The 12,739-nt window shown below is 45.8% G+C and overlaps 1 protein-coding gene across 1 annotated transcript; it reads right to left on the bottom strand.

Moving 5' to 3' along the window:
* Positions 1 to 6,031: 6,031 nt before the first annotated feature.
* Atp6v1g1 (ATPase H+ transporting V1 subunit G1) lies at positions 6,032 to 12,086 on the bottom strand. Its single transcript, XM_052176632.1, has 3 exons — positions 11,896 to 12,086; positions 8,083 to 8,183; positions 6,032 to 6,788 (listed from the first exon to the last, which is right to left on the bottom strand). The coding sequence occupies exons 1-3, from the start codon at positions 11,975 to 11,977 to the stop codon at positions 6,615 to 6,617; spliced, it is 357 nt and encodes a 118-aa protein (XP_052032592.1). The 5' UTR covers positions 11,978 to 12,086; the 3' UTR covers positions 6,032 to 6,614.
* Positions 12,087 to 12,739: the final 653 nt, after the last annotated feature.

The raw sequence follows: 12,739 nt of genomic DNA, 5'->3' as shown, positions 1-12,739 counted from the left end.
CCTAGGCCCAGGGCTGTCCTTCTCAGTGGTTCTCATTCAACCTACAGTGACATTATAACCATTGCCTCATTCTTTCCCTGAGAGCACAAAACTTCCAAGTCTGAGGGCCACTGCTACCAGTGCTCACAGCTACCCAGTGCCCAACCCATAGCCTTTTGTTAAACACATCTTAATACATGGACGAAAAGAGTGAACTTCTCCCCAGAATGGACGGAACTGGATATCCAACAGCAGAGGGGACTGGAGGGAGCCTCAGAGAGCACCTGACAAGCAAACTGGACGTGAACCGGTCTGCCAATTACGTCCACTGACTTTTTAGCTTTCTTGCCATGGGCTGGACAAACTGATCAGATCACACAGCAGCTACAGCTACAAGTCTGAGAGTCACAAATTCAAATGCAACTTTTGCCATTAATTATCTGTCCTCGAATAAGTGAGCTAGCTCAAATCCCTCTAAGCCTGTCTCCTAACTTACACAATCTAAGTACTACCACTGCAGACATGGATACAGACAGTGTGTGTATCAGCACCTTAAATTAGTGTTAATGCTGCTATATATGAACTATTCAAAAATTTACCAGTGTTTCTTATAAATGGAACCACTGCTAGTAGCTTCATAGATGGTCAACTCTTGGAAGTGCTCTGACCTGGGGAAATCTATTGTGAGATGTGATATACGATGACAGCAGGTGAGGGCCCAGAACTAGATACAGAGCCGCTGTCCTTACCAAGTGTGCTGGGAGCCAAACAGCAAATCATTTGTCAGAAAACTGAGTCAAGACTCCCAAGTACCTGTCAGGAGAGGTGACAATCCCCCCAGGGTACTCAAGCTGCAGAATGTTAAGTGCCAGGGATAGGTGAAGAGGGACAAATGGAATGGGGCCAAAGACAATGCCTGGCTGGGCAGAGGATTCAGCCAGTGTGGGGTTCTCTTTTCATCCTTAAAGATAAAAAGCAAGCGGCTTGTGGTGGTTTGAACAGGTACAGCCTCCAGAATCTTAGGTTTGAATGCTTGGTCCAGAGGCAGTGGCACTATTTGGAGATGTAGCCTTGTTAAAGAAGGTGTGGCCTTGAGGAAGGTCACCTATGTGCCTGAGGATCAAGATACAGAACTTTCAGCTCCTTCTCTAGCACGTCTGCCTGCAGGCTACCGTTTCCCACCATGACAATAATGGACTGAACCTGAACCAGTAAGCCAAACCTAATTAAATGTTTTAGTTCGAATATGTTTAGCCCAGTGAGTGGCACTATTTGGAGGTGTAGCCTTGGACTACATGTGACACTGTGGGCATGGGCTTTGAGACCCTCTTCCTAGCTGCCTGGAAGCTAGGCTTCTCCTGTTTGACTTTGGAACAAGAGGTAAAACTCTCAACTGCTCCTGCACCATGCCTGCCTGGATGCTGCCATGCTCCTACCTTGATGATTATCTACCGAACCTCTGAACCTGTAAGCCAGCCCCAATTAAATGTTGTCTAAGAGTTGCCTTAGTCATGGTGTCCGCAGCAGTAAAACCCTAAGACAGTCATGGTCTCTCTTTACAGCAATAAAATCCTAAGACACAGCCCCTCTGTGGTGCTATCTGCAGCTGTTGGCATCTGGGCTAGAATGCTGTCACTTTTCTGTTATTTCCAAGTAGAAAAGGTTGGAGGTGGGCGGCCACGTCAGTCCCATTAAAGTAAACACATCCTTAAGTTCACACTGGATGCACAAGCCAGCCAGAATCACCTGACATTAAGAGACAGAGAAGCAAACGTTGACACAATATTCTGGCCAGCATCTTCCCCAGAAAACACTAGCCAAATCTTTTCATAAAGACGTGCCCAGTCTGCCTGTTTGCACAGCAAGGAGACAAAGAACAACGCTAGAATAAACTGCCCGGTGGTGCACAAGCTTTCACAGGAACTCCAGAGCCACTGAAGTGACAGGAGGCAAACTGACAGGGGGAAAAAAATACTCTTGGCATCTGTCACATTGTTCCCAAAGGAAAGGGGATGGAACTGACGTGAAAACTGCAATTTGTGGAAGGACGGCTTCAGCTGGCTTTTGGTGCCATCAATCACCGAGATTGGCAACAGGTTCAATGTGCCCAGAAATGCGGAACGTTTGTTGCAGGCTTTGTTTCCCTGGCCTAGGGGCAGGTGAATGGATGGAGACAATAGTATACAAAACAAGCCTGACTTGGGAGCTTGGCAGCTTCAGGCTTGCAGCACACAATGCTGCTCTCAACTGAATCTGTCCCTTTCTTGCTCTATGACCTCTGACATCCTGCCAGCCTCTAGGCCTGGGTTTTCTCTCTAACACCGAGATAGGATCACATCTCTAGCCTGCAGAATTTGAAGGCCTCAAAACAAAGTGAGCCTCCAGACTAGTTGTTTGCAGAGATTAGGATGTAGAGTGTAAATTACTTCATCTCTGTTGAGTTATCACCAATCCAAACTGAGAGTGGCCCTTCAGGGAACTGTTAAGATTACTGTTACACAACCTAACTGTAAGCTATTTTATGCCTTCCATCAGAAAGCCTTTGATTAGGGCTAAGATAGGGCATCAACCGAATGTTCTCATATTTGCAACAGGTGATTGGGCAATCCTTTCCAGGAAACTGCACAATAACACAGAGGAAGTGATGACCAGCACTTTTGGGGGAAGGGGTGCACATAGAAGATACAGAACAAGAGATACAGAAAGCTCCGCAAAGACTACACTAGAGTTAAAGGCGTAAATGCTTTAAGGCGTTGAAGCCTCTTAGCTCTTACACACACACCTTTGCCTGGTTCCTCAAAGTTGCCAAGGGGTACATTGGTGAGGCGCTGGAAAGATAGCTCAACAGTTAAGTGCACCAACTGCTGCTCTTCCAGAGGACCAAAGCTCGGTTTCTAACACAGATTTTGAAGATTTTAAATCTTAAAAAACAAAGTTTCAACAAATTAATATAAATGCAATCAGTCTTAATGCACTGGCTACCGTGCAGAAAGCTCCTACATTAATCACGGAAACACTGTTTCACTGTCCATAGATCCCTCATTCCCTGGCAGACATGTTGAATCAAAGGGAGGCAAGTGATCATGCTGTCTGAGGGTGGAAGGACTGACCGGCTCTTTCTGCACCTTTGCCTTTCTACCCCTGCAATAGTGCAGACTGTGTGTGGAGGTAAGAATGAGCCTCACCACCCACTCACCACATGTCCAACAACTGCCCCAAAGAACCCAACTTGTATCAAATTTGTAAGAAGTAGGTCTTTGTTGTATTTCAGAAACAGGAAACATGTGCTGAGCACCTAGATTGTTCCAGGCGCCATATGCAGCGCTCTGATGTATTTTTAATATATCTTTTCTTGTTACTGTAGAAGATCTGATTTGGGGAAACTTCTGGCACCCAGGAGCTATGGCAATGTCCAGTAGCATTTTTGGTTGTCACCACTGAGGTGTTCCTAGTAGCATCTAGTTGATGAAGAGCAAGACGTTGCTAAACACCCTTGTAATAAATAATGTTACACCAACCCAAAGAAAATTCCTCCCTTTGAAGCCCAGACCAGTTCTCTCCAGAAGCCATTGTTACTTTTTCCAGATTTATACACACACTATACATATGTGCATCTATACTTATACACTTATACATTTCCTTTTATGCTCAAATGGGGACAAATTCCACACAATGCTCAGCTGTGTGCATCTTGGGTTCACTCTGCACCAAAACCCACACCCATGGGTCTCTGGTGGCCGACCAGCCTTGCAGATGTTACTCAGTATACCACAACAGTAACCCTGGTGTGTTCAAGCAAGCTCACTCACGGACCCACCCTTGATTCCACTGGCCTAGAAAGAATGTGAGCACCTATAGATTCCAGCCTAGAGGAAATGGCACTCCCAGTGATAAGACCTCCAGCCCCAATCACTCCTCCTAGATCTATGCCTCACCTTGCTTTATTCCCTTCCCCACCAGCACCTGTCCAGGCCCTCAACTCCCTCGAACCACCCGCACCATCAACCACACACCATCTCTCTCCAAGGCCATACTTCCTAGCGCTTGGGTTCTCCCCAAAACTTACCAAGCCCTCGCCTGATCCCGTTCACCTTTGCCTCTCAACTGACCACTGCTTCCAATAATACAGGATAAACAAACTGGGCAATGGCGCGTCTTAGCACAGGGAAGGCAGAGGCAAGAGGCCTTGAGTTTGAGACCAGCTTGGTCTACATATTGAGTTTTAAGCCATCCAAGGGTAAACAGGGAGATGCTGTCTGTCTGAAACAAAACCAAGAGTGAGGATGTAGATCGGGTTTGCCTAGTGATTCCCAGTACCACAGCACACAGGTCTAAACCAGTGAGTACCAGTGCTGCTGCTGCATGCACCTCCAGTTTCAGAGAAGCTACAGGTGACAATAGGAGGTTCGAAGCCTTACACTTAGCTGGAGAAGACTGAAGTCTTAAACAAAATGGTGTGTTGGAACACATTAAGGAAGAGAGACATCGTGACTATACAGACAGAACAAAAGGCCAATCAACTCCATGACTATTTGGAAGAGATGGGCTGGAGAAATGAAATGTGAGTGTCCAAGGTGGACAGTGGAACTAGGACATGGTAGTGATCTCACTAAAGAAACGTAGAGCACCAAGAACCAAACCTTGGGCAAAGAGAAAGAACCAAGCAGCATGCCACTGTGACGCTCAGGTAAAGAGCTGCCAGCAAGGGACTGCCACCCTGCTCAGGTAGCAGCCCCTTTCTCCCCCTCACAGCTGAGCTGGACAAGCAGCTCCAGTCAGGGCAATGGGAAAGCTGAGGCAGTAAACTTATAGCAGCCCTATTTATAATTGCCAGATGCTGGAAAGAACCCAGGTATCCCTCAACAGAAGAGTGGATACAAAAAATGTGGTATATCTACACAATGGAGTACTATTCAGCCATTAGAAACAATGAATTCATGAAATTCCTAGGCAAATGGATGGAGCTAGAGAACATCATACTAAGTGAGGTAACCCAGACTCAAAAGGTGAATCATGGTATGCACTCACTAATAAGTGGTTATTAACCTAGAAAACTGGAATACCCAAAACATAATCCACACATCAAATGAGATACAAGAAGAAAGCAGGAGTGGTCCCTGGTTCTGGAAAGACTCAGTGAAACAGTATTTGGCAAAACCAGAACGGGGAACTGGGAAGGGGTGGGAGGGAGGACAGGGGAAGAGAAGGGGGCTTACGGGACTTTCGGGGAGTGGGGGGGGGAGGGATAGAAAAGGGGAAATCATTTGAAATGTAAATAAATTATATCGAATAAAAAAAAAAGAATGAAAAAAAAAAACAAAAAAAAAAACAAAAACAAAATCTTTAAAAGAAAAAAAATTAAAAAAAAAAAAGACACAGGAACATAGCAGTGACCAGATACCATGGGTGGCCTAAAAGCAAGGGACCGAAAGACACAGAAAATAGTATGTGCCTGCTATCAACCTCAAACTGCTGCAGGAAAAGGAGAATCCCTAATGTTCTTCTGTTTCTACCCACCACAAATTACTCTGCCACCAAAGAAAGCCTGTTAGCCTCCAGAAAGCCTCCAGGAGTCTCACCCTACCGAGGCAGTGAAGTCACAGCTCACTCACTTTGCTGAGAGGCCTGCTCATTTGCTCAAGGCTGCCTGACACTGGGTCCTTAAAGCCAGTGGCTCTCAACATTCCTAATGCTGCAACCCTCTAATACTTCACATTGTGGCAACCCCCACACAACCATAAAATTATTTTCCTGCTACTTCATAACTCTAAGTTTGCCACTGTCAGGAATTATAGTGTGAATATCCGATATGTAGAATATCTGTGCCCCCCAAAAGGGTCATGACCTATGGGTTGAGAACCACTGCTCTAGATTTTGCTGCCTAACCAGAGGGTGAAATCACAAGCAAATTCATTCCCAATAAAATGAATAACTGGAGTATTACTAATAAGGTATGCATTTGAATCCAACACCTGTTGACTCCTAGATGAAATTCTGCTCAACATCTGGGTCAAGATATACTTAGTATTATCAAAAAGAGGAGCCAGAAGGGTGAAAGGCAAGACAAAACTTTACTTTTAAATGATTACAAGCACACCAAATAACATGTAACAAGTTGAATCCTAGCATCGAGTGATGTGGGTTAGGATACACTAATAGCAGCTGCAATAAGCATATCATATTCGCTGTCCTAAATTATCCAGGATAGAGTACTATAAGGCTGGCTGCTTCTTCACAGAGTTACAAATAGCTATTTACTACTTTTTCATAGATAACGCCCCTGACCTTTAAGAAAGTAGAAGGGAGCAATTTACTCCCTTTCTTTCTTCAAAGAATTTTTTTCTACTAGACTAAAAAAAAAAAAAAAAAAAAAAAGTCAATATTAATTCCCATTACTGAGAAGACACAGGAAAACAGGTGACATATATTCCTTAAAGACACACAAGAAGATGAAACCTCAGGTACGAAATAAGTCTATACAAAAAGCTAGATTTGATACTCTCAAAAAGTGAAGGATCCTACAACAGCATAGAGAAATAATTTAATGCCTTCCAGAAGAGAACTTGAGCTCTGTGGAGATTTCCTATTCTATGGGGCAGGTCCCATGCCAACCACAGCGCAGGCGCTTCTGCCTCCTATCCATTTATGCGGTAGTTTTCATGGATTTCTGGCCGGATGTCACACACGAAGGCCAAGAGGTTCTCCAGGACTTCATCCCTGTTCTGCTCGAAGTAGTTCTGGAGGACGGTCATCTTCTCCTGGGTCTCCTTCTCCACCTCACTACTACAGCTGCCGTGGGAGCCCAGTGCCTGTAGGGAGGAGACAGGATACAGAGGAACATCAGCAAGATTCTCCAGTGGAGTCATTTAACAAGCAACCTGCTGGCCTAAGGAAAAGCTCCAGCTCCTTAATAAGAGAATGCAACACATCAGTGGCAGACATAGCAACCTGTGTGACGAACCAGGCGCACCCCACTACCACTCACTGCTATCCACGATACAGTCCTGAGTACAGACGGGAACCAACCTAAAGATTCAACAACTATGGCACCGTCCACCCTGGTGCACCCTTGTGATCCCAGCTACTTAAGAACAGAACTGTTTGAGCACAGGAGGAAAAATAGAAAACAAAGAAGGCAATGATTGACTTAATTCAGTCTCTGGTAGCAACAGTAGCACCACTACCAGCAACTGCATGCATGTGCACACATATAATCTAATAACTGAAAGTAGGTATGAACTTTGATGCATCTATACAAGAGACTATAGTTCAGCATTATGACTGTAAAATATGCAGTTTATAGGCAAACAATACAACAATATCACTGATGTTATCATTTACTGCAGAGGACCCAGGTTTGGTTCCCAGCACCCACATGGTGGCTTTCAACCATGGATAACTCATGCTCCAGGGGATCTAATGCCCTCCACACCTTGATGAGGGCAATCTCAAATCTTTCACTTGGATGTTCAACTAGGCAAATAAACTGTGAAGCACTGTTGACTGTATAGGACGCCACACAGCTCTGCTCCCCCTTCCCGCTTCTACAAGTTCCTCTGCATCCTTTTCCCCCTACCAAGGTCTGTCTCTGTCCCTCACTTTATGAATCAGAGCTGCCTACTACAGTGATAGATCTCTATACTACACTGAGGGGCAGGTCCCATTTTATCAATTTAGATTGTCAAAGCAGTGTTCACAGCTCTACGTTTGTAGGACTTATTATAAGCTGAACTCTATGAAGGCAAGGATGGAAACTACTGTTCCTGCTTGATCTGCCAGCATCTAACATGATACCTACATATGTCAAGAGTTTATAAGAATGCTAAACAAATAAATGAAAATTAGAATTTGATATAGTAAGTAAATAAATGTGACTATCCCAATAGACAAACCATACAATAATCAGGGTCCAGGTGGGAATAGGGGCTAAGTGGTAGAGACCTTGTTAGCATGCAAAGGCCAAAGATTCACTCCCCATTACCACCAAAAACAAACCAACCCCCAAACCCTCAAATTGCACTAGCGGCTCTATGCTGTGCTGGCTCTTTTCTGATCTGTACAAGCAAGGCAGGCAACAGTGAAGACAGACTGAGGGAGGCCCACCGCAGCTTCCTTGGCCTTGAACTCCTTCTCCCTCTGCAGGCGGTACTGTTCAATTTCAGCCTGGGCTTCTTCTTTGGCCTGTTTCAGCCTCCGGTTCTTTCCTGTTTTCAAAGAAGAGAAAGACATCAAGAAGTGTCTCAAGGCAGAACAGCAAGTAGATGCTGATACTGAATGTTAGCAGTCAAGAAAGATGATGATTTAAACACAGAGAGGTACAAAGGAAAGAGGGAATGCAGATCTAAACAAGCATAGGTTCTGCCTCCAGCCTATCTCTTTGTGGAGACAAAACAGGAATGTCCTTTAGAGCTGTGAACAGTATATGAGGCCCTCAGTCCAAAATCCAGAAGTCCAAAGTACATACACATGGACGCGCACACACACTCAAAGGAAACCTGAGAAAACAAAGGAAATACTGTGGAATGTCATGGCGTAGTCTCAACCTCATTAATAAAATATTAAAAATCTGTTAACATGAGATAGGTGACAGCCATCTGGGGAGTTCTTCCTCATCCCAAATAGTGAACAGTTAGCTGTGTTGCTACAGGTTTTCTTTAGAGTTTTCTGGGAACTAATGTACTCAAAGGGTGGCTATTACCAGCTAAGGAAAGAGATGACATAATCCTGCAAACTGGGCACCAGGGCTGTGGCAGAGACAAAGCTACAATGGGGGAGAATGCTAAATGCAGTGTCAGAGCACAACAGCTGGAAGGGAGGAGAAGCAGGGGCTCTGGTCCCTCTGGTTTCCGGAAGATAGCCAGTTTAACACAGGTTGGCAAAGTCTCCAGGTTGTCAGACCATACATCCAGCCAACAGTCTTTGCTTTGAGTCTCTACTCACAAAAAGAAAAAAGAAACAAAACAAAAAGACAGGGTCTCTCTATGTAGGCCTAGATGTTCCAAAATTCCTATGCATAGACCAAATATGCCTGAAACTCAGAGATCTGCCTGCCTGTCTCCCAAATGGTGGGATTAAAGACATATACTACTACTATGTCCAGTGTCACCAACTGAGAGTTCTAGAAGATCAACCTAAATAGGTTATAGTAACAGGTAGCATGCATCTACAACTGTCCAAAGCACACTCTACCCAAGTGGACCTATCAAAATCCCTGGTTAGGAGAATTCTGGACCTGTAATGACTCTAAGGCATCAGCATTGTCTGAAACAGTCTCTCCCTGCACATCCCAAGAATTACTTCCCCAAGCCTACACTTAAACACCATACTTATTTCAGGTCACTCCTCCTGTGCTAAGCCCAATCCTTCACAGCTAGTCCTTCCCTATCAGCTACATGGGCTATATTTAAAGCCAAAGACCTTTTCCAAACTAAGTCTATCAAAGATATCCATGGTCCAACCATTATTCAGGAACTCCAAAGTAATTTCACAATTCACTCTTCCCAACTCCCATAGGTCCCTGAACCAGTCCCTAACAAGACCACCAATGCCTTTTGGCAAACATCCTCAAAGCTGTTTTGACACACTTTTCTGAAAAGCAATACTATTGGACAAGCAGATCACACAAACGTAAATACACACCACAACACGCTGCCCGCCCCCCCACCTCGTGCGACCCAGTGCAGGGAAGTATTCACACTAGGATAGCACTCCACCACTCAACAACACATCCAGTCTGCAGGGTTATCTTTTTCCTCCTCCCTTTTGGGTTTTACATAGCCTGTGCTGGTTCCAAACCTGGAATCCTACCATTTGTGATCAGCTTCCCTTAAAGTTATATCTAATCACTCCCAGCCCTATTTTTTTTTTTTAATCATACATTTCTCAGATCTTACAAATGGGAGCTGGGGTCTTGTTTCACATGAAATGTCCCAAAGTAATGATTTCATGAGAAACTCAGACTTGATTATTTTACAACATACACTGCCCTTTCCCAGTCCCTGTGTGTATGTGTGTTTTTTTCTGGTTTCTAGAGACAAGATTTCTCTGGCTGCCCTAGAACTTGCTCTGTAGACCAGGGTGCCCTCAAACTCAGTGATCTATCCGCCTCTGCCTCTGAGTGCTGAGATTACTGCTTTTCCTTCCCAATTCTTAACTGAGCAAGTCAAGTGTGATCACAAATCTAGAAAGACAATAGTTCTCAAATTTCAGCTCTTTTCAATGCCTCTCTTTCCCAACCACTGAAATTAAAATGTGAGTTAGCTGTAAGCTAAGCCCTCTAAAACAAACTCCTTCCACAAATAACAGCTATCTGATATATACAAGCTTGCAGCCAAGTAAGGTTTAAAATCTTCCAGGAACTTGGTCATTCCCACCATAGTCCAAGTATTTGTTCTTGCACTTCCTCCAAACAGTCTCACATAATTCCCAACACATACACCTGCTCCTGCTGCTGAGTCATCATCACTGGACACACTGGCAAGTCATTCTGGAAATTCTGGATCCAGAGCATGGTAACACAGGCCGTTCTCGACACCTGAAGAGAGAAGGCTTCTCACCACCCCCAGCATTCTCACAGAAAACATCTCCTGGAAATAAAGACTAGCCTAACTCCCACCAGAGTCACACTTCATCTACTTGGGGGAGAGCAGCACATGCCTTTCAGGCCAGCACAGGAAGCAGAGGCAGGCAGATCTCTGTGAGGTCTCGGCCTGCCAGCAGGACATAAGTGTACTACAAGTTTTATACTAAGAAAAACTTCTTTGCATGAGAAAGGCCTCTCAACCTCATCTTCCGAGTCTCATTTTTCTCTCCTGCAAAAATAGGAGTAAATACAGGGTCTGCTTACCTTGGAAAACTGGATTCATAAAGTTCCTGAGACACAGTTTCCAGTTTCCAAAAGTTTATTCTAGTGGCAGGGACATGTAAGCCAACAGTTTACTGTAACACTATGTCAAAAATAAGCATTAGCGAGAGAAGGAGCCTGAATGAGGATCTGCTGCCTACATTCTGAGATCCAAAACTAACCATCAGAGCAACTGATGTGCAAACGCTTGGAGGGACATAAATGAAGCTGCTTCCTTTAGTAGACATGGTGGCACAGTACAGCTGGAAGAGAGTATTTCACAGGGACATCCTTAGGAAAGAATACAAAAGCCTGGTTGATGAAAGCACTTCCTTTAATCCATTATGAAATACCAGCTTCATTCTGCAGGGACTGACTAGGAGTGCTGAGTGGAAGAAAGGTGTGACGAAAGTTATATTTGCATTTTAAGCAGGTGACTGCAATGGGAAGAAAAAAAAGAGTTGCAGAATACTATTAGTTCTTCAAATCCTTGGTCCCAGTTAGATACTGTGGTAAACTTGAGTTTTCTGAACACATTACCCCTTCACTGCTATGTATATGCGCCTCCGCTGGAACATGAAATATCCTGTGATGACAATGAACTGGGCAATTCTCTAGTATATTCTCAGGGGAACAAAAACAAAAAAGGAATGACCGAGTTAGGGGCAGCCACATGAGCTCAGGTATTTCAACTATGGTACTGAAGGAAAAGATGGACAGGGGTCTGGTTAGAGAGGCTGGGAGAACCGTTTAAAGTGACGAACGAGAGGAGAGGTGGCCAGGACGACCTAGATTCGCAGACTCGACCGCCGTGGCGGTGGCTCCCGTAGAGTGGGCCGCAGCCGGAAGCGAGGGATCCGGTGGGAGCAGAGTTTCTGTGGGGTGACCCACTTCACGCCCTCCACCCCAGAAGGGGACGAACCCACTACTGCTTCCACGGGCAACCTGGGGTCCTGTCTCGCAGCTTCCAGGCACCATCCGGACAGCTTCTGACCCCGCCACTGTCCCCCGGCCTCCGCCCGCGGCCTAGCCGCCATTCCCCGCCTAGCATCCCGCCCCGTCCCGGAGCTCACGCTTGCGGGCCTCGGACACCTTCTCGGCCGCCCGCTTCTCGGCCTGCAGTAGCTGCTGGATGCCCTGCGACTGACTCGCCATGGCTGAGGGGGACTTTGGGCCGAGAGAACGGCCTAAGTCAACGGTCAAACACACTCAGAAGCCCCTCGGGTCACCTGACCCACCACCCACAATCTGCGCCTGCGCAGCGCGCAGGAGCCCCGCCCCACCGTCAAATGACCCGCCCCGGCGTCACAGCTACTGCTTTTGAGTCCAGTGACTCCCCAGAGATGGGCTGGGGCGAGACGGGGCGGGGCGATGGGGAGGGGCGAGGTGAGATGGGGCGGGGCGGGGTGAGATGGGGCGGGGCGGGACGTGGAGGGAAGTGTCAAGCTGTTCCACTACGCCTGCGCATTGAAGGATAGCTGCTCCTGCTCCTTTGCTTTTGCATCTGTTAATGGCTGATTTTAGCTGGTATTATCCCTGTGGCAGTCCTGCCACGTGGTTATTTCCCTCTTTCCATAATTAATAGTGTGCCCACGTTGAAGTCCAGAAACAAAGACCCAAACCTGATTGTTTACCCAGCTAGACCTCCTACTTTTCTGGAAATTTCTTTGGAATTTAGTCCCTATCAGGAAGCAGTGTTGCATAGTGGTACCGGCTGCAAACCCAGCACACCCATATCAGGATGCTAAGGCAAGACGATTGAGTTCAAGGCCTGACTAGATTACATAGTGAGACCATGTTTGGGGAAAACTAAAAACAAAAGAAAGTGGGTAGTGAAGTCATAGTGCATGCATGCCTTTAATCCCAGCACTAGGGAGGCAGCGACAGCTGAGTCTCTGATTCTAGGCAGGCCTGGTC

The sequence above is a fragment of the Apodemus sylvaticus genome, chromosome 3 (genome assembly GCF_947179515.1).
Source record: "Apodemus sylvaticus chromosome 3, mApoSyl1.1, whole genome shotgun sequence".
Classification (NCBI taxonomy): domain Eukaryota; kingdom Metazoa; phylum Chordata; class Mammalia; order Rodentia; family Muridae; genus Apodemus; species Apodemus sylvaticus.
Note: the sequence above shows the minus strand (reverse complement) of the source record. Positions and strands in the feature narration are given on the sequence as shown.

Bases quoted from the DNA above. Each gene is read 5' to 3' on its own strand.
- Atp6v1g1 (XM_052176632.1), bottom strand. From the start codon at position 11,977: ATGGCGAGTCAGTCGCAGGGCATCCAGCAGCTACTGCAGGCCGAGAAG. The intron at 8,184-11,895 runs GTGAGCTCCGGG...CTTTGAAAACAG, and splicing joins GGTGTCCGAGGCCCGCAAGC to GAAAGAACCGGAGGCTGAAA. The intron at 6,789-8,082 runs GTGGGCCTCCCT...TCCTCCCTACAG, and splicing joins TCAAGGCCAAGGAAGCTGCG to GCACTGGGCTCCCACGGCAG.